Source organism: Balaenoptera acutorostrata, chromosome 1 (genome assembly GCF_949987535.1).
Source record: "Balaenoptera acutorostrata chromosome 1, mBalAcu1.1, whole genome shotgun sequence".
In the NCBI taxonomy this organism is placed as follows: domain Eukaryota; kingdom Metazoa; phylum Chordata; class Mammalia; order Artiodactyla; family Balaenopteridae; genus Balaenoptera; species Balaenoptera acutorostrata.
This window is the reverse complement of record NC_080064.1, coordinates 163257615-163279906: the sequence shown is the minus strand read 5'-3', so window position 1 is coordinate 163279906 and position 22292 is coordinate 163257615. Positions and strand designations below refer to the sequence as shown.

Below are 22292 nucleotides of genomic sequence, written 5' to 3'. Positions count from 1 at the left end.
TTATCACTATTACTACTAGTATCCATTGTCAGACTTTGGCTTCTTGAGTTTTTTTTTCCCTACTCTGGTCAAATGATGTATCATAATAAATATGAATAGAATAGAATAGAGAATTGGGAGTCAGTAACCTGCTTCTAGTTTCAGATCTACCACCACCTAGCTGTGTGACCTTGGACAAGCCTCTTTATTTCTCTATACTCCCCTCAGCTGTAAATGAGGGACTAAACCATTCAAATCAGTCTCTTAAGCATTCATTGGGCACCTTCTCTGAGTAAGACATCATGCTCGTCCACCTATAAAATTCTACGATCCTGAATAGTGTTAATGAAAAAATATCAGTGCAAATCAAAAGAGTCCCCTGCTTGTGGCAAGGGTGAAGAGAAACCCCAAATAGTCAACTGCATTACATCATCTCAATGAGTAATGTTTGTAAATACACAAAGTATTTAATTGAGACACTTGTGAGAAATCCTTCACCAATACAGAATCAGCAGATACAGTTCTATTAACACCTATCAGTCCCGAACCTTCCAAAAAATAAACATGCAAAGTCACTTTGCACCTTAGTCAAATGGCGTGCTTCTGGAGAGAAATCTGGGAAAGTCAAAGTTATTAACGCTCCCTATGGCAACAGTTAAGAATAGGATGTATTAAAAAAAAAAAAAAAGAATGACATATCTGGTTAAAACTGCAGGGGGGATTCCAGCAGCAAACTGCAGTGCATCTGGACAGGACACCGAGGCCAGTGGCTTATTGTTTACAAAAAGAGGCCCAGATTATGAACAGTGACAAGAGGCCAAGACCTCAGTTATACCTCACAACCACACCTCTCCCAATCCCAGTTCAACTGAAGCTATCCATCAGTCAACTCCCCCATCTCTGCAATAAACCCACCAATATTTGCAGCCCAGGAGCCTGAGGGACCTTCAGGGCACCTCCAGCACTGACCAAGCTGATGACATTAAAAAGATCCTACAGGCACAGTGGGGACTTCAAACTACCTTCCAACCTTCCAAGAGATAAAGCAGCTTCCCATTTCAAACTCTAGCCCTACTCGCACCCCCCCCCCCACCCGCAATCATTAGAGGGGAGGCATGGCCCTTCCCAAGTCCTCTAGGATAGGAAAAGGTCTTCTCACATTGGTGCAGGGAAAGAAGGAGGGGCCCCTCCCTCTGTACTCTGAAACAAAGGAAAACCCAGAGCTCCAACCATGTGGTGTAACATTCAAGGCCACCCACCTCTCCCACTACCCAGCTGAAGTCTCAGTGGGCTAGAGCCACATGGCTCTTTCCAGTGACTGGCCAAGAAGGGCCGGTGCCTTGCATAACCATATGCTGGGGCTCTTTAACAGGCGGGAACCCCTTCTATGGGAATTGCTGGTTAAAAAAGGCTATCTGGGAAGGGGTTTTGATTCATGCGCCAAGTCAGGCAGTAGACTAGATGTGCTGGCAGGTCACTTGATTTCTCTAGGTCCACATTTTGCTTTACCCCTCATATTTTTGCAGAGAGGTAAGCAGGCCTTTAAAAGCATGTATTCTGGAGCAGAGGACAACACAGAAGGGTTAAACAATTATGTCTTCCCATTCTCCAGACTCAGCACCACCCAGCAACAACCCAACTCCACTCAGGTTTAGGTGAGGGCGGAGACCGGGTGTGAGTGACCTTATTCTTTCTGTTCTCTGATCTCTGAATGCAGACAACCAGAGACCAGGTAGGTACAAGGTGCACCCAAGGTGGCCACAGACTTTCTGTGCCTGATGCCATAGCAAATGTCATGTTTTGATTTAGTGCATCAGAAAAAAACCCCGCCTCTCCCAGGGCTCTCCAAATGGTACACCTTCTCAAGGTTGCCTTTCTCTGCCTGGACTCCTCTTCAACCTCTGAAATAAATTCCCAAACACCTGTCAGATTTCAGTTGTCCTTCGAGGAAATCTGACCCAGACACCCAGAGGCAAATTGCCGCCTTTCTCTCTCCAAGAACCTCCTGCCCCTCCCCCCATCCTATTTAGCCTGGGGAAAAGGACTGCCAAAATAATGGCCAGCCCTACAGACAAATCTAAAGCCCACTCCGAAAATTCCTTTCCAGAGCCTGTGGCCCCTGGCATGGCCAACCCCTCGGAGGCTCAGACCCACATATGAAACCACCTCTGGGGTCAGCCTGCCCCCACCTGCTCCACCCAAAGAAATGAACATCTTGCAAATCAGGGTGGAAATCCATGTCTCAATGGTCTACAGAGAATATGCATTATGCTATTTTTCAAAGCCCTTACCTTTGACCTGAGTATCGTACTCTGCTATAATCTCCTTATCCTTTTTGAATTTGGCTGGAGACGTCATGTTTTCCTTCTTTCTTCCAAATTCGAATTGTGAATTGATAAATCCACGGGAAAAATCCAACCACCGAAATCAATACCTCCAAGATCGCTTCTCCCAAGGGCAGAAGGGGCCCCCCGCGGTGGTCTCCAGCGCTCCGGGGAGCGCGGGCTGCGGGCTGGGCAGGCGGCTACGGCGGACACATGCAGACGGTGGGCGCTGGGGCCGGCGCGGCGGCGGTTGGTTCCTGTGCTAGAGCCCAAGCCGCAGCCTTAGCATTAGCCGGGAGAACTGCAGCGCCCGGAGGCTGGCCTGGGGTCTGACATCAACGACACAGGCGGGGAGTGGAAGTCCTTCCGCACAACATGGTGTGGGGAGCGCGGGGATGTGGACTCGCCCAGCTGGGTCCCCGGGAGGGAGTGGGTGCGTATCGGGGTGCCGGGGGAGGGCTGGGCGTGCTTCGCGGTTTTTTGTTGCACAGCCTCGAAGATGCTGCAAATCAAATCCCAAACGGGAGCCGCAGCAGCGCAGACTGGATCGGAAGTCGTTTGCTCCGGTTCACTTGCCTGTAAATGCAGGGAAAAGAGGAGGGGGCGATCAGCCCCAGCGCAGATCCTAATCGATGCGGGGGTGGGGTGAGGGAAGCCGTTTCCAGGCTGGCCTGGGCCCATTCATCTCAGCCAAACGCCGCCCGGCCCGCAGAGCCCGGCGCAGCGAGGTGGGGAGGAAGGAAGCTCCCTCCGGATTTTGTTTTAAGGCTGAAAGAAAACACTTTGGAGCAGCCGCCTTCGAGGGCTTGGGGTGGGGACTAGCGGCGGGAACGCGGGGCTCCGGGCAGGGACTGCGGCACCTCGGCGACCTCCCGAACCTTGCCAGCGCTGGGCAGCGGCTACCGGAGGGAACCCTCCCGGCCCTGCCTACGATACGGCCCCCGACCCCCGGCTGGGGCAACTCCCTTGACTTAAAAGGGGATCAAAGCCGGGGAGGGACAAGCCACCCGGGCACAACTTTTCTTCCCCTCCGCCCCTCCTCCCAGTTGTTTTGTTTTTGGTTACTAGCTTCTCTTGGCAGCAAAATGTTGGGGGGTGAGGGGGGAGTGATCTTCAGGAAAAAGCCTGCTCGGCACGGGACACATCCAGGAAAACAATGTGGTCGGCAGAAGCAGGAAACGGGTTAGAGGCGAGGGTCGGAGTCGGGAAAACCGGGAAGGCGGGGGGTGGGGGGCGGGGGGGGGGGGAGGAAGGCAGCCACCGCCTCTCAGGCCATCCCCAATTGGTCACCCAAGCCCAGAGATCCCAGATACCGCACCCAATCCCCGGCTGGGGGTTGGGGGAAGGTCGTTGAGGGTCGCAGTCCCAGCTCCTCGCACCAGGAGGTACCCGAGGAGATCCCGCTCCGACCCAGGCCCAGGAGGTGGGAGGGACTGGGACGGGAGTGCAGAGCCGGGCGTCTCGCTCCCGGACGCGCCGCAGCGGCGACCCTCCCTCCTTGGCTGCCCCTTTCCCTTTCCGCGCCGGGAGTCTCCCACTTCCCGCGCCTGGAGAAAGGGCCGCACCGAGGGAGGAACAGGGAGCAGAAGAAGCGGCGTGGTGGTTCAGACAGGCAGGAAGCGGGGAGGGGGGTGAGAGGTGGGGTCCTGAGGCTGCACGGGAATCGAGGATAACTGGAGCTTCTGCACACCCTTGATAGGCGAGGAGAGGGCAAAGGGAGGATTACCTTGGGGGTGAGGGGGAAGTTAGGAGACTATCGTGGGCCGCGATGTTACATGGAGTACTAGGATATTAGCAACTTTGGGGACCCAGATATAGGTCTGGGAACGGGAGTGCGTGAAGAGGAGCCATTCCGGGCGGGCCGGGGGCAGGGGCAGGGGAAGAGCCCCGGAAGCAGTGCGGAACACCCCTCCTTCTGGGTCCAGGGCTGTAACCCGCCTGTCTGCCAGGACTTGGAGACAGAGGAAGAGAGCAGCCGATGGTTACGGGTGATGCCAACGACGGTTGCCCAAAGGTGGACCAAGGCTGCCAGTGTGCAGAGGACCTGGGGAGGGGGCTGGGTGCGGACTGCGCGGCGGCATGTGAGCCAAGGCAGAGTCCCAGGCAGTACGGTAAAGGGCGGAGATGCAGTCCTAAAGAAGTATTTGGGCTGTACTGGGAGATTGGGAGTGGGTCAGGAGGGAGGCGGTCTGAGGGATTTCGGGCGGCAACGCTAAGGCGACGCCGAAAGCAGCATCCGCGCCCTCTCCTTCCCGCCTCTGCCCGGATTTGTTCAGTCAGGCCTCCAGCTCCGCGGCGGGGAAGAAGAAAGGCGAGAGGGAAGGAGCCTTTACCTGGCTCTGACGCGACGGGTCCCGGGCCCCCGGCTCCGCTTCCCACTCAGAGCTCTCCTCCCCTCTCTTCCCCGCCACCCGCGTCTACGCAGATCGGTCCCCCAGTCCCCTGAGGAGCCTCCGCCAACCCCGCAGGACCCCGCCGGGAAGCAGAGCCCACCCCCTTGCCAATCACCGCCCGCTTTCTATCGACCGATGGGGCCTGTAGCCAATAGGAATAGGTGATCCCAAGAGGCTAGGAATGAGGAGGAGGGGCTGGCGAAACTTGGAGGTGTGACTAGCACTACCGAGGCGTGGTCACAGAGTAAGCTCCTCCTCGGGTTGCCGAACCCCAAAGTAGAACTGATGGGCGGGATTAAGATAGAACCAACAGCCAAACACATACTTCTGAGAGAAGGCACGACCAATTGGACCGGGGTAGTGAGGAGGGGCGTTGCGGAGAATTTTAGCCAATAAAGAGTAGAGAACGGCGGGGACTGTAGAACGTCTTCCAATGAGAAGTGCGAAGGGCGTGCCTTGCCTCTTTCACTGGAGCGGGAGTAGGGTTCGCCCAAACCTCCCGGAGCCGACCAATGAGATCGGAGGAGGGGCCAAGCTCAGCCAACCAGCAAGCCGAATTTATCTAGGCACCGTTACTGGGGCGGGGCGTAGAGCTCCTGGCCACTAAGATCTCGTCAGGGGCAGGCTCCCGAGCCTTCCAATGCGGGACGTGGGCGAACTCTAGTTCTCCCAATCGGTGCGCAGCGCTGGCAATTCAAACTGACAGCCTGTTGGAAAGGCAGAGAGGGGAAGAGGGAGCAAAAAGCGACGTGTTCAGTGGCAGAGACACCAACGCCGACGGAGCCCCCAAAGCGACCTCTGCCCCGCCCCACCAACACCACCGCGAGCTCTGGAGCGGCCGCTCGGGAAAGATTTGAGGGGACGTTGGGGGGCACGAAGGAAAGCTGAGGGGAGGGAGTCGCTAGAGGAACGACGCGAGAGCCCGCACGCTGAGGGCTGGGGACTGCCAGGAGAGAAGTGAAGCGGGCGGCCCGCGAAAGAGCAGAGCGGAGGAGGGTCGCGGGAGGATTAAGGAGCACCCGGGATTGCCCGGTGGGAAAAGCTGAGTGGATTTCTGAATCCTGGGGAGAGGAGAAAGATTTCCAAAGAGGACGCGTGGGTAGGGACGCTTAGCCAGCGATCCGTGAGAGAAATTGGAGCGCTCCGAGGGAGGGGCTTAAGGGGGAAGCTTTAGATAAAAGAGCCTGTACGGGAGAAGCTAAGGGAATTGCAAAAGGAGCAGGAGCTAAAGAGTAGAGGATCCTTCAGACTGGAGAAAGGGAAAACTAGAGAAGTTCCCGAGGCACCTTGCAGCCTGCCTCCTCCCCACTTCAAACTCCTCTCCCTTCCCCGAAAGTTAAAGAGAAAGCCAAGGCTGCTGCTTCTCCCCTGTTTCTACTCAATAAATACTACTTTTACCCTCCCACGGGAAAACAGAAAAGAACTCATTTCCTTCTCAATTTTCGGGCTTAGAAAAGATCGAGGCATCGCAATTTGATTTTTAGCTTGGGAGAATCAAACTAGGGAGGGTATTGCTCTATTTTCAAAGTCCCTCACCTCATCCTTCCCCGGACGCCATGTCTACGAGCAGCTGTAGTTTCAATGACTGGCGCGTGTCCATCCTGTGTTGCAAATTCTGTAAACAAGTGCTCAGCTCTAGGGGAATGAAGGCTGTTTTGCTGGCTGACACTGAAATAGACCTTTTCTCTACAGACATCCCTCCTACCAAGTAAGTCATGCTAGTGGCGGGCAACGGTAGCCTTTAACTAGATGGGAAAAGTGTATGGTTTGAACCTCTGGGAGTCAACAAGGAGGTTATCATTTTGGTGTTCCAGCCACTTCCAACAGTCTGATGATCCCCCTGGAGTTTAACTAAGGGGGCAGACTGTCTGGACAAAGTCTGTGGTTTAGCCAGAGTGGTCAGTCCTGATGTAATGCTTCTAGTTCAGTTATAGTCATGTGGTCCTTTCAGTTGAATCCCTGGCTACTGTGCCCTGCCCAACCATCCTCGCACTGGATCAATTCCATGACTGAGATGGTAGGTGATTCAAGCAAGATTTTCTGTACTGTTGGAGAAGAGAGGTCATTTAAGTTTTTGATTTTTTGTTACTAAAGTCTTACTCCAAAAAAACATTCCCTAGCTTTCTACCATTTTTTGCAATTGGCATGCTGATTCAGATCCATTGTCCACCTAATTCAGTATTCTTTTCTTATAATCTCCCTCTCTCTCTCTTTCTGAATGAGAGAGACATATAGATTTTTATGGGATGAAACAGGACTTATCCCTCAAATAGCACATTTCAATTCAGGCTAGCCAAATTTCAAGTACTCAATAACCATGTTTTGGATAGCACAGGTCTTTGGGTTTTCATTTTTGGTCAGTGGAAAGCTATTGAAGGAGTTTTAACAAGGGAGCACCCATAAAGCTTATTTTAGATATTATGCATTGGTTTGCATACTCAAATCCTTTTAAATTCTGTTTTCAGTCACTACCCACTTTTAGGTGTAGAGTCCTTAAGAATTTGCTTCCTATTTGGAAAAATAGCCATTTTATTTGACTCAAATATACCTTTTTCTAGCTCTAAAAGGTACTTTCTCTTTCTATAGTCAACATATATGTGCCTTTACATGATTTTCAAGATTTTGCTGTTCATTGAAACTTTATCATTAAAGTGAAAGAGAAATTATCCAAAATGCACATGGACAGCTGTTCTTTGGACACAGAGCCAGAGAAGGCACACTAATAATCAGAATACTTTAAAATGAATTTCATGATAATGATAGAAACTTTTTAAAAAATTAAATATACTCAGAGCTGTGGACTCTTCCTCCCTTGAAATCTTATCTTCATTGGATTAAGTGTAGTCATGCCTAATGGCAAAGCCAAAGGCCCTCATTTATTGCAAAGATAAATGGGTTATTATAAGTACCTCTGTGCGTGTGTATGTGTTGCAAAAAGAAAAAGCACTAGACAGTAAATCTAGAACCTACTACTGCAAAGTTTCTGTGATTTATTGTCTAGTGCCTTTTCTTTTTAGTAGCACATACAGAAACAACAATTTTAAATATTAACCCATTCGTCTTTACAATAGCTATGGTAAGTATAAAATAGTCTTAAGGAGAGCTCAGATATGTGAATCGTTAAAGGTTAGACCAGAGTCTGGAGTACAATCAGGTCTTTCCTCTTGTCTTCTCTTCCATGTAGGGGTTATAATATTGATGGATTAATGTGCTAAGATGTATACAAATCAATGAACACATACGATTTTTTGAATAGAAGGTTTGTCATATTTATAGTGAACTCACAAATATTAACTTACCCTTGCAAAATACACTATCGTTTTCTTACAGTTTCTCTTAGAGTCTCTTGCAGCTCTTTGAGCCTACAAAATTCATGCTAAATTACAATCAAAAGTACATTTTGTGGCAAGGGTATGAAAAAATGGAACCCTGTGCACTGTTGTGGGAATGTAAAATGGTACTGCTACTATGGAAAATAGCGTGGCGATTCCTCAAAAAAATTGAAAATAGAATTACCATATGATCCAGCAATACCACTTTTGGGTATATATCCAAAAGAATTTAATGCAAGATCTAGAAGAAATATTTGCACACCCATGTTCTTAGCAGCATTATTCACAATAATCAAGAGGTAGAAGCAGCCCAAATGTCTCTCAACAAATGAATGAATAAACAAAATGTGGTACATGCATGTAATGAAATATTATCCAGCCTTAAAAGGGAATGATATCCTGCCTGTCACATGCTATAACATGGATGGACCTTGAGGACATTATGCTAAGTGAAATAAGCCAGTCACAAAAAGACAAATACTATATTATTCCACTTATCTGTGGTATCTAAAGTAGTCAGATTCATAGAAACAGAAAGTAGTGGTGGTTGCCAGGGGCTGGGGGAAGAGGGAAATGGGGAGTTGTTATTTAATGGGTATAGACTTTCAGTTTTGCAAGATGAAAAAGGCTGTAGATTTGTTGCACAAAAAATATGAATACACTTAACACTTATGAACTGTCCACTTAAAAATGGTTAAATTAGTAAATTTTATGTTATGTGTTTTGCACAACATTTTTTTAACAGTACATTTGACTATCTCTACACTTTTCCCTCTCCAGTGCAGTGGACTTCATTGGAAGATGCTATTTCACTGAAATTTGCAAATGTAAACTGAAGGACATCGCATGTCTAAAATGGTAATGTGTGGCAATATTCCAAATAGCCCTGGGTTTGGGAGATGGATGTTGACACCGAAGCACAGAGAAAGGTTCAGTGGGCTGCACTGAGCACTGGTTATCACCCATGCAGTGAACCATTGAAAAGCCATTTGTTACTTAGAACTGTTTTTCAAAAGGGTCTTATGACACTTTACCTTTGTATGTGATTTTACAATTTTTCAAAGTGCATTAGCAAATATCTGCTTTAACTTTCAGAAAATGGCAATGTAGTTTAGAGGGAAAAAAAAAAAACAACGCTTGGATTTACAGTCATAAAAATCAGGCTTGAGCCCTGGCCCTACCCTTATTCTCTTGTTATCTTGACTAAACTTCTTAAATCTCTAAACCTCTGAACCTCTGTTTCCTTATTTAATTTATATCTTAAGAAGACAGGTATCTTCTTAAGATAGATAGGTATCTTCTTAAGATAGAAATTAAAATATCTTTTGTGTTTACGTTACAGAGTTGTTGTAAAGATCAAGTGAATTATGAATGTTAAAAGGCTTAGTAAACTATAAAGTACAACTCAGAGGTCCTACCATGTGCGAGTCATTGTTATAGAGGCTGGAAATCTGGCAATAAAGAAGACAAAGTCATAGGCCTTTGGACATTATATTCCAGTAGGAAGACAATCGATCAGTAAGATATTTAAATAAATAAGATCTTAAATAGGGTGGGAAGTACTCCAAAGGAAATAATAATAATAAATGACAGAGAATAATAGAGCTTGAGAGAGTGATAAGAGCTATTTTAGATAGCATGGTCAGGGAAGCCTCCTCATGAGAAGGTAACACTGGAGTTGAATCCTAAAAGATGAGATAGGGAGGAGCCAGAGGAAGAATGTTCTAGGCAGAGGGAACAGCCAGGGCAGAGAACCCAAGGCAAAGAAGAACATGTTCAAGGAATAGAAAAGACAATGGCCAGTGTGGCTGAGAGATTGTGAACATCAGGTGAGAGTAGTATGGGTAGATTAACGATGCAGTCAGAACCCAGACAGTCTAGAGCAGCGCCATCCAATAGATATGTGCAAGCCACATATGTAATTTAAAAATTGCGAGTAACTACATTTTACAAAGTGAAAAGAAACAGGTGAAATTAATTTTAATTGTATATTTTACTTAATCTAATAGATTCAAAAAATTGTCATTTCAACATATAACCAACATAAAAAATTATTAATGAAATATTTTACATTCTTATTTTTTATTCTTAGTCTTTGAAATCTAGTGTATTTTTATACTTTCAGCACATTTCAATTCAGGCTAGCCAAATTTCAAGTACTCAATAGCCATGTTTTGGGTAGCACAGATCTAAACCTTGGTAGGAAGGGTCTTTGGGTTTTCAATTTTGGCCAGTGGACAGCTATTGAAGGAGTTTTAACAAGGGAGCAGAATCATCTGAAGTGTCCCTAGTAGAAAGCTCCATGAGAACAAGGACTTTACTCCTAGCACCTAGAACAGTACCTGACATATAACAGATGCTCTGTAAACATTAGCTGAATGAGTGAATGAATGGATGAATACAGGTGGTAATTAAAGCTGTAGAATTTATTCTTGCAATATAGCCTTATAAATAACTGTCAGTCCTAATCCAAGAACATCTTTTGTTTTCTTTTGTTTGCCTTTCAAGCCGATTATGATTAGAAGACATGTTTTAGGTGGGCTGGTACCTTTTATAGTATTTTTTGTAGGGCCTCACAAAAATGACTGACTCACATCTCAAAGGGGAGGAACAAGCTATAATAGGAATTTTTACAACTCAAGGTGTAAGCAGTTCATGTGGTCATTAAAAACAAAAACAAAAAAACTTCTAGCTAAAATGTTCCCTGTATATTCATTCTATTTAATAGTGACCAGATAGGAAAAAAACCTATGGAAGAGTGAGTTATTTCTAATCAGAAGGATAACCCTGGAGACAGTAAAAACTTTTGCAACTTTCTCTAGAAGCTATGGATTTGCTTCATTTCTGAATTCCTTCAAAAACACTGAGACTAAAATTAGATCAGCCAGCTTGTGTTCGGTTTTCATGGGCTCATGCTGTCTTCCTACTCCTCCATCTGTTGAAACAGTTTTTAGGTGCTGGCATGGACCTGCAACATATAAGAACCCAACTTGCCACAGTCCTGGGGAGAGCAAAAACCTTTTATCCACAGGTCTGAGTTTATTTAATGTATTTTGTCTATACAGCCCATCAATTTTGGACAAATCACAACCTTATGGCATTTAGAAACTAGCTTCTGAAGGGGGAATGCATAAACAATACTAGCAAAGAAACAGAATATGTTACTCTTATTTCACTTAAAGACTGTTTTCCCACTTGGCAGTAGAACTGTAACCATTATCAGAGTAACTCCCATCCCAAAGATCCCAGCAATGGAGGGTGTTAGGAGAAAATGAGATCTTTATATGGTCTGTCTGTTTACATTAGCACATAAAAATGCTTACATGGTCAGATATTACCTTGTATCTAATAATATTTACTTTCTCTTTTTAGTGGGAACATTGTAGGTTATCATGTGATTGTTCCATGTTGTTCCTGCCTTCTTTCCTGCAACAATGGACACTTTCGGATGTTTCACAGCCAGGCAGTTTATGGTATTAACAGACTAGACTCTACTGGTAAGAAACAACAGACTCAGACATTCCTCTAACTTTTGTCTACCAAGACTTGAGTGAACCTCTCCATAGATCATTTCAGGATCCCCTCTGAGACTTTCTCACCTGGGTTGGATCCACTAGAGTGAAACTTCAATCCTTTTATCCCAAACATTTACTTACAGAAACTACTAGCCAAAATTCATTGCATTTCTATTTCCATCATCATATTTAGGAGCCTCAAACTTGGCTGGATTTCTTGGCCTTTTAAAATTAATATTTTAATTGCTCTAAATTTCTGCCTTGATATATAATATGGCTCCAGAGAATTTTGGAAGAATTTAGATTTGATAGTCAATTGTGTGTATGGGTCTGTGTGTGTGTGTGTGTGTGTGTCTAAGAAAAGGGAGGAGGGGAGGCTAGGGTCATGGGGAGCTGGGAGGAAGGAAAACTAGGTAACCTCTGTATTTGGTAATGTTGTTTCAGGATAAAAATAGCCATTTTGACATCTATATTGATAAATTATGATGAAATTTCAGACAAGGGAAATATTTAATACCAATATGTTTTACTGATTATTTAGTAGAGAAATACACAACCTATTCTTAAAAGATATTTACATAATATATTTTATATTGTCTGGAGCCTTTCAGTTTTGTTATAGGATACATGTTCTCAATGTCTAATATCTGCTTACACAGAATACGAAGTTGACTTTAATACGAAGTTGACTTTTAGTGGGACTTTTTTAGGGAACTAAAGTTTACAGAACTTTAGTATACAGAACAAGTTTAAAGAACTTGACAATCCAAGTTGGCACTAACATTCTCAGGTTTTTAAATGTATGTCTTAGTCTTCTTCAGAACTTAAAATATACTTCTTTTTTTGAAGTATGATTTGCCTTCACAGACTAAGAGATCATGAGTTGTAAGCTAGGTTGTCAGTGTCTTTAAACTCTCCAATTATGCTTGGGTTTTTATAGACTCTAACTTTTTTTCTTAATCACCTGGCGTTCAGTTGTGGCTTTCAACCCATCATTTGGAGGCCTTAATTTAAGACTCTAGTATGTTAAGAAGGCCATTTTTGAGCAAGGACTTATCTGAACCCCCCTAAGTGAGATATAGCTTCCTAATTTAGGCCTCCGGTTTTATATTTGTGTTGCTCATGGGACACATTAAAGGAAGTTTCTGCTTTGATACTATTTTTCCTGCTTCATAGAATTCAAAACACAGGGTGGAGGTTTTTCAATTTTGATTTACTTTTTAATATTGGTCAATTTTTCAAAGATAAAAGCCCAGCATTCTTCCATTTGCACTGAATCTAATCCATGAGAAACAGATGTATCGCAGGATTTCCTTCCTCCCTTCTTAACAGAGAAAGGAAGGTGCTGCTTCTGTCAGATCCCATCTCTTAGTTTATTTTTTCTCCTTTGAACCAATTGTGCCGAGCCACTCATGTCTCTGAGTATCGACTCCAAGAATATCAAACTTCTCCTTTGTAACCCTAATATTATGATTTGACGGAAGATTTTTCTAGATGCTTCGTATAAAACAGGATTTCTCATGGCATTGGAACTTTACTTGAATCACCTGAATCAGCAGCATCAAAGGAATACGTACACAAGCTTTATAAAATTCTAGAATGTTTAGACTGAAAGGGCCCCAGGAAGACTATGTTCTAGGTTAGCCTTCACGTGTAGACCTGATTTCCTGAGACTCTCCTGTGGAGGCTTGGGAAACCTCAGTTCAGATTCCATGGGACTGGCAAATGCCCTCAAAGGAAAGTTGTCTTCAGCTCTCCATTCACCTTTAAGGGTTCTAATTCTCCCTTAGGTTTCTGCCTAGTGATTCCTTACTATCCTGTCATCTCTTCAAAAGCAGAACATCATCCATTCTCCGGGGAAAAGAAGTGTTTTTTATTGAAAACAATTCAAACATACAAAAAAATTACAGAAAATAATATGATAGACATCAATATGCATCAAATAGATGCTAATTTCTTGCCTGATTAAACCCCCGTATCTCACCCAAGAGAGACAGTTCATTGTTTCTGCTCTTTTAATAATGCAACAGTGTGCATCCTTATACATGTCTCCTTGGGCACCTGTGCAAAATAGGCAGTTAGAGGAAAGGATGAGTGATGGGCCATACTTAAGATATACATATTTTTTTGTTTTTAATTCACACAATGGAATGCCCAACCGACATAAGAGATGAGCTAAATCTACACATATGGACAGGCAAATCTCAAAAACATAATGTTGAATGAAAAAAGCAAATTAGAAGAGATACATATAATAGCATACTATAAAAAATTTATATACACAAAACAATAATATATATTGCCTGTGGTTATATACATTTGTAGTAAAAGTAGTAAAAACATCCGTGGTGTACTGTTAGTGGTGGAAACTGGATTCAAACCAAATCTCCAAACCCTGGCTCATTCTATTCCACCATGTGACCACTATCTTAGTATGTGTGGAGTGGATACCCAGAGTTGCTGAGTCTTCCCTGTGCCCACACTGACAACTGGACAGCTTGAGATTTGCTTTCTTATTGGCTCTCCAAGAGGTCAATTAATAATGGTATTTTTTTTCAATTTAGTGCTTTCAAGTTATAGTACGTGCCCATAATAAACCATCTCATTATCCTCTACCATATATGTGGTCTTGTATCGTATACCAGTGCTGGATTCTTTAATATGATATTTGACTGTTCTTTCATAATGAGGCTTTAGACTGTCATTTTGCTTATTGTACTGACAGCTACAACCTGGTCCTAAAGTTTATAGTTTTACCTTGACAGCCTCTAGCCTAAAACCCATGTATATCAAGGATTACTGTTCATATTATAACTGGCTCCAAAACCCTGCTTTTTTTAACCAGAAGAAAGGCACCAGTGACTTCCATACTTGTTGAGGAGATGAGGAGACTTATTCAGGCCTTTCCCATGCACCCTCCAAGAGAAATGTAATCTAAAAAGATGTTGTGAGATCTCCATTCTTAAAAATCATTAAAATAGATTTGAAAATTCTCAGTGTAGAGTGATTATGGCATAATGTAGCTGGAGGCAAGGTTTGAGGAAATGGACTCCTGAGATCTTTTTGAATTCCAAGATTCTAGAGTTCAAGCCCTTAATTAAAAGTGTTTAAAGAATGATTATATTCTAGATGTTGGATAATTTTAATATCTAGGTATCGATCATGTTCTTTGTGGTTCATTCTTTAATAGCTTTTCTCTTACCTGCTAACACTGTGATTTAATATAAGAATGTTAACATATAAGGTTTTATATATCGTGTTCTGAGTTGTAACAGTAGTCAGCACCAAATAATTTTATGAGCTTTTCTTTTCAGGTGTAAACTTCCTACTTTGGGGCAACTTGCCAGAGGTAGAAGAGAGTACAGATGAAGACATGTCAGATATCTCAGCAGAGGAGTGTATTAGATGAATAGAATTATAATAGATATAATATTTAAACTTTTTCCTATGTAAAAAATATATTAATGGACCAATTCAAAAATTGTTAGTAAGGATTTGCCAGTGATTTATTTTTTTGGAAAACAAAAATGGGGCATTTGTTGATTTATTTATTTTCTGTCTCAAATTAATTACCTGAGTTTACTGAACCAATGTAGTCCTTTTCTTCTACTTTTTTTTTTTTTTTAATTATTTTCCCTTTATTTATTTTATTTATTTATTTATTTATTTATTTTTGGCTGTGTTGGGTCTTCGGTTCGTGCGAGGACTTTCTCTGGTTACGGCAAGTGGGGGCCACTCCTCATCGCGGTGCGGGGACCGCTCTTCATCGCGGTGCGCGGGCCTTTCACTATCGCGGCCCCTCCCGCTGCGGGGCACAGGCTCCAGACGCGCAGGCTCAGTAGTTGTGGCTCACGGGCCCAGCTGCTCCGTGGCATGTGGGATCTTCCCAGACCAGGGCTCGAACCCGTGTCCCCTGCATTAGCAGGCAGATTCTCAACCACTGCGCCACCAGGGAAGCCCTCTTCTACTTCTGCTTCTACTTCTACCCTTCCTCTCTCCATCCCTCTTCCCAGTATAGGTGTACTCTTAAATTCAGTTAGTAGAAGAATCTTTCATGTGTCACTCAACTATCTCCCAATCTGGGGACGGTTTTCTTACAACTAGATGCCAGATGCTATTAATATTACATTCGAATAAGGGGCATTAGTATCCACACATATATCACCATGCTTATATCCATGCATAAATCTATGCATATAACCATGCATATATGTGTGAAGCACAGCTGGGAATTAAAGCTTAACAGGGACTTTTTAAAAATAGGCTGTTAGGTTTCCATGGGTACTGGTTATCATATGTTATATTGGTGATAACTATGTTAATATGGAACACGACTTTGTGAATGTATGGGGAAATCCTCTTGATTCCTCAGCATGATTTTAGATAAATGAATTTGCCAGGAAATTATCAATATATACTGTTTACTAATATTATTTATTTACATTCTTCTAAAGTCATATGGATATTGTATTATGAAAACCAAATAACCTCCATCTTTAAGTTTTCCCATTCTCCAGGGCTTTCTCTGTGAATAGCAAATTTTAGATGAGTAGTCTCAGTCCTAACCCTTAAATAGAAAAAAATTAAAGAAGTGGTTTGCTTAAGCCATTGTACATTATAAAGAAGGTTTTTTAAATTTTGTTTTGCTTTGTTTTGTTTTGTTTATCTGCATTCAGAGCCACACAGGGATAAGAAGCTGGGATAGTGTTGGATTCTTGTTTTATGAAAAGTTAAAAGTCAATGTATCACCTTAACTAATATTTTAACCAAAGGCATTTTGTCAATAGTAATACCAAAACAGAGCAAGTTACAGTTTTGTAAATAAAGTTTTGTTCTAAAAATGATCAGCCTTCCTTTAATTTTTAATTTTAGCCACTTTTCTTACCTAAAAATATAGAGAAAAATATTTCTTATTGTACCCACTTTTCTTACCTAGAAACATAAAAGTATAGAATAACATTACCTATTAACATAGGTAACATTTATTGCATGCTTACCATGTACCAGTAAGTGCTTTACACATTTAATTCACTTATTCCACCCAAGGAACCCATGAGAGGTAGGTATCATTATTATTTCTTTTTTACTGATAAGACAGGTGAGGCATAAAGAGGTTAAGAAGCTTGTCTAAAGTCACATAACCAGTCAGAGGCGTGGCCTGATTCAAACTCAGACAGACAGACTGACTCCAGAGCTCCTGTTCTTAATCATTATGCTGTACCCCCTGAGCACCTTCAGACATGAATCAGCTATGATTTTATTTAGCTGGGACACATGCTGGGTAACAACTACCTTGTTACGTGGTCTAGGTGAGGGCCTCAGTGACTGATTTTAAGGTTAAACAAACTCACTGGATCTTAGGGTAAAACTGACCTGTGGGCACTGACAGGATCATTTGCTGCATAAAGATGGAAGATAAAAGATGCTTCAGGAAATGCTGTTACTAGTACTGGAAAACTTTTCCAAAAGTCTTTCACCCTGACTATCAGCACTGACAGAAGGTACCCAAAAGAACCAAAGGGATGAGTGTGGAACAGTTTGGTTTGGATTTGGGTTTTTTTTTTTTTTCTTTAAACTCTCTTAAAGACTCTGGAACAAGGTGGCATAATGGATAAGATAAAAAATAAATTGATACTACATTATATACTTCTTCAGTTAACTTGTTCAGTTAGAGAAGAAGAGTTTAATGCTAGAGTAGACAATGTGGCAAGTTTGGAATTCAACACAGTTCATCTGGTTTCCGTTCTGCTCAGGCCTTCAAACGCTATGGTTGACGGAGGAGCTCTTTGAAGAGCAAAGCGAGACAGGGGTTCACTGATTGAAGCAAACCCCAAATGTGATCCCACCCCAGCTGGAGAGTATTTCAAATGACTCAGCTACCTTTTGGCTAACCGGGTTATGGGAAGGCCAGTTCTAAGCCAAAAATGGATTAATAATGTTTTATCTAGAGAAATACATTCATGACGCTGTTTTTTAAATAAAAGTAAATTACATGCTCTCTGGTAAGAGCAAAGGCAAAATCTCATATGTGGATTTAGCATACACTTTCTAGTCCTAACATAATTCCCAGGCCTAGAAAATCTATTTATGCTTTGGTCTTCTAATATTTGACTCAATTCAACAAAACTATATTATGCTCCTATGGTGTGCCAAGAATTGCACAATGACAGGCTCACGATTGCCCATATAGAGTATTCAGTAAGTTTGGGAGAGGATAGAACCCTGTGAGTCTACTTAATGAGTGGGATGCTTCCAGTTCAATGACTCGATAGACAAAAGAACAATCATTCTGAGTAGTAGGAGAGAACAGAAGTTAAGAAAGCTACAGAGAAGAAATCATACTTGAGACAGGCTTTGAAGTCCGTTAGGGGCTTGCCAGCTGGGATGAGAGTTCTGAGCAGAGAGAATAGTGTAAACAAGTGGACTGGAGTTTAAAAGTATCTGGTTTATTTGGTAAATTATTAGTGGTCCCCTATACCTTCCACGATATGTAATAAGAATTAATTAGCAGATGAAGGTGCTAAGGAAAGTTGGGATCACGTTATGAAGACTATTCTATGCCATCGTAAGTTTAGACTTGATCCAGTAGCAATGTAGAGTTATTGAGGTTTTTAATCAGGGGAATAAAATGATCAGATTTAGGGTGACAGTGCTGATGGTAAAAAGTAATTTAGTGTTCCTAGTTTCCTTTCTTTGATGCACTCAACAACTTGACCATGGAAATTATATTTGTTGCCTTTACCCTAAGAACATATATAAGTTTTTAAGTTCCCTGAATTTCTTGTCTTTCTTGAAACATCTGGTCTGCAGTGGGGCACTGCCTTTCTTCCCCTCTTCCATCTTGTCATTCCTGAAGTTCAAGGAAGGGGTGGTGAGTCATCAGCTCACCCACTATGGCTTTTTTTGCTCTTTTATCTTTTTCCTCAAGTCAGTTTCTCAGCCTCAGACTCAGGCTCTGGTGAGGCATCTTGGGTGGGGCATAATCTTTTTTTTTTTTTTTTTTTTTTTTTTTTAAAAAAAGAAATTGTTTTTTAATTATTTACATGGCCCTTTTGATGCCGCCTTATCCCCCCCCAAACTCTTATTTTCCTATGTCATATAATACATAACACAGCAAGGCTCATAGACCTCCAGGTTAAGACTGGAGGTAGAGCAGCAGGTACAACGTGAGGATGCTGAGGCCTGGCCACATGGTACATTCAGACAGCTGTCAGCCTTTCCCATCCCACAGCTGTCAGGGATCTGTGGCTTCCTGGGTCTTCCTTGCAGGCAAGTCTCAAGCTGGGTGGAAAGGACACTCACCAAGGGAGCAGAGGTTGACCTGACAACTATGCACACACCACACCTAATATCTGTCTCCGAGAGAATGGAGGAAACGTGGCAACAAAGACAGGCTAATAACAAGGGGCATAATCTTAAAGCCATAATATTCTGAGTAATCCCTGGCTCTGAAAACCAGGTCTTTAAATACTGCTAATCTAGGAAGTTTACCCGGCAAAGAACTGCTCTTTTGACCTCTGAGTCACATGTGACTGATAAAGAATAACCTATTTTACTTTTCTTTGGTGAGGGGGAAGCCACCATAATACATAAATCATGATATATAAAATGACTAATAATTAGAACAGAAATGGGGAGTGGGAAAAGGTAGGAGAGGATATGGATTAAATATGCTTGCTTCAGTGGTGAATTACTTGATGAAGGCTTTCTCTATTCTAACATTCATGCTTATAAGAGGAAATAGTTTCTTTTTCTGCCTTTTTTTAAAACTTTAAAAGCAGCCTAAACCAGTTTCTTTCTTGCCTGGTATTGAGTGTATGCCAAATCTACCCTAAACTGCACAGATGGAAAAAATTAGTCTATGTCTGTGGTACCTCTGGGGTTGAATATTTTTAGTACTTAAATCTTTAGCTAAAGATTCTTTCTTCCAAGACTCTCATAGAATCATTTGATTGTCATCCAATGGATAAACTTACTGAGATAAAAATTAATAATACCATGTGTTGTATATCCCTATATATTTTATTGGGAGCATTCATACACACTTTAATTTAATCCTCAGAATAACCTTGGGAGTTACATTTTACAAATAGAGAAAGAAAACCTTGGTATCAGCACCCAGAGAGTTAGAAGAATTTGAACTTAAATCTTGGTCTTCTCATCTTAGTTTAGGGGTTTTTTCCTACCTCCCTAACCTATCTTAAACCTGAGGTCTGTTTTTCCCTCACTAGCTATAAAACTTAGGACAAATTCTCTTTCACTTTTAGCCTCAAAACCTAGCTACTTTCATTAATTAATCTATTCAACAAATATTTGTTGAATGTCTACTGTGGGCAAAATAGAAGCTGAGGATCCAGAGCAAAATCAGGCAAAGTTCCTGCTCTCATGTGGAGCTAACGTTTTGTTGAGGAAGAAGAAGAAAGTGAACTAACATTTATGAAGGACTTACTTACTGTACTCCAGGCACTGTTCTAAGCGTTTGACACTTAACAACCCTTAAGAGGTGGATCCTATTGTTATCCTCACCATACAGTTCAGGAAACAAGGTACAGAGACATTAAAAAACTTACCCAATTATCACACAGCTAGTAAATGACACCACTCTAAGATTTGGAAAAGCCAGAATTAATTAGCTTAATGACTATGTTTCCTTTTTATTTTTCAAAGTGGTTGTCTTCTATCCAAATAAAGTCAAGTTTTCCATCAGGGATCTTCCTGTACACATCTTTCCCTTGGTAGATTTTTTATTTAAATTAAGATGGTGACAACAGCATCTTCCTTTTCAGTAAGGGAGACTTGGTGTGCCTGTAAATGATAAAAATGCTAATCTTATAACTAGAGAGAAAGGAAAAAATAAATCTATGCAAAACTCTTAATTTCCAGCTTTGCTGCATTTCTATCTGGAAACAAAGTCTTTTTTACTAGTCCAGATTTTTATCTTACAAGCAACAAAATTTCACTAGAGAGTAAATACCTGTTCTTTAAACTTTTTGTATGTCTCAAATATTTCATAATAGAAAAGTGAATTAAATGACAACCTTTTGCGAACTGCTCTAGTCTCAGCCTTCCTTACAAGCTTGTATTTAAAATCTATTTCTATGGAATTTCAGAAGCTGTCTTGCCTCAAATGAGCACTACTGAATCTTCATAACAAGATTAAGTATTTATTATGAGAGGAGTGAAAACAGGTATTAAATCCATAATCAAATTTTGCGTTTTGAGACTCGTAGAAGAGTGGGTTGACAAATATCTAAAGATTAATTGGATCTGCCAAATATGGGCACCATCGAAGCTTGCCCACCAGAATGCATCTCTACACCTCCATTCACACAACCCACTTCCTCTGGAAAGGGGCCCATGGTAAGAGTAGGCATATGGGAATGATTCACTTGGGGAAAGCTGTACCCAGAATATCAAAACAGTTTGCTTTTTGTCTCTTATCCTTGCCATAATTTTTATACCCAAAGGAACCACCTGCTATTATGGCTGTGACACCTGAAAAGTTTTCTGGAGATTGCTGGAGATTGCTCATGCGGGGGTGGATTTCCAGGCTGTTCAGTGGTATTTTTAAAAATATTTTTTGGGGAAAAATATTCTCAGAGACTGGAACACTGTCTTATCAAAATTGCTCTGTAGCCTTGTTCATAAATACATTAAAACATTGAACTACAGATGGAATTCAGTAGAAGACATACTGAGCTAATTTCCTTTGCATGATGTTACCCAGAGAAATCAAGCTGTCAGTATCCTGAAGAACAAGCCCTCAAAGAGAGATGGTGGCCAAAGCCATGGGAAGCAGGAAAGACTAAAGAGCTCGCCCTTCAAAAACTTCTTTCCATCCTCCCAAATTCATCTTTTTAATGAAAATTTATTACACACGAAAAAACCCAGTGTGTTTGACTCAAGATGGTTGTACAGTGATAGTAAAGATGGCAAATACTAGATTGAAAAAAAATCTTGAATTATAAGTCTTTCTCGATACTCCAGGATATATTCAGGAAAAGGAATGACAGAAACAGCGGTTTAGGCATACAGAATGTCATACTCTAGGCTAACTAGAGACAATCATCTCTCAATCATGCCCCTCCTTTATCAAATTTTAGTTCAATCATTTAACAAATATTTAATGACCATCACTTATGTGCAGGCATTATACTAGGTGCTATAACAGTGAACAAAACATTTTTAAAAATTCTTCCTTTTGTGCCTTTCAGCAGCACATAGGCTAAAAAGCTAAAAATTACATTGCCCAGACTCTTTTGCAGCTAGAAATTGAAACATAATTTACTTTTTGCCAGTCATATGCACTTGCACAAGTCTTTTTTTTCTTTTCTGTTTCTCTAAACTTGTTAGAGAGGTCTTTCTTAAAGATTTATTTATTTATTTATTTTTTATTTTTGGCTGTGTTGGGTCTTCGTTTCTGTGCAAGGGCTTTCTCTAGTTGCGGCAAGTGGGGGCCACTCTTCATCGCGGTGCGCGGGCCTCTCACCATCGCGGCCTCTCTTGTTGCGGAGCACAGGCTCCAGATGCGCAGGCTCAGTAGTTGTGGCTCACGGGCCTAGTTGCTCCGCAGCATGTGGGATCTTCCCAGACCAGGGCTCGAACCCGTGTCCCCTGCATTGGCAGGCAGATTCTCAACCACTGCGCCACCAGGGAAGCCCTTAAAGATTTATTATTAAAAAATTTTTGTAAATCACACGAAGTAGTCTAGAATACCAAATGGATTCTGTGCTTAATTTCATACCTGTA

General features: G+C 42.2%; 1 protein-coding gene across 1 annotated transcript; it reads left to right on the top strand.

Moving 5' to 3' along the window:
• Positions 1-4842: 4842 nt before the first annotated feature.
• On the top strand, positions 4843-16387 carry LOC130707361 (protein FAM72A-like). The gene is made up of 4 exons (XM_057541594.1): positions 4843-6404; positions 8809-8886; positions 11401-11525; positions 14858-16387. Exons 1-4 carry the CDS (start codon positions 6253-6255, stop codon positions 14950-14952), a joined length of 450 nt encoding a protein of 149 aa, XP_057397577.1. The 5' UTR covers positions 4843-6252; the 3' UTR covers positions 14953-16387.
• Positions 16388-22292: the final 5905 nt, after the last annotated feature.

What these genes read in the sequence shown, in the direction of transcription:
- LOC130707361 (XM_057541594.1), top strand. Translation starts at nt 6,253, where the DNA reads ATGTCTACGAGCAGCTGTAGTTTCAATGACTGGCGCGTGTCCATCCTG. An exon ending in ACAGACATCCCTCCTACCAA is followed by an intron (nt 6,405 to 8,808) that starts GTAAGTCATGCT and finishes TTCCCTCTCCAG; the next exon opens with TGCAGTGGACTTCATTGGAA. An exon ending in TAACAGACTAGACTCTACTG is followed by an intron (nt 11,526 to 14,857) that starts GTAAGAAACAAC and finishes TTTTCTTTTCAG; the next exon opens with GTGTAAACTTCCTACTTTGG.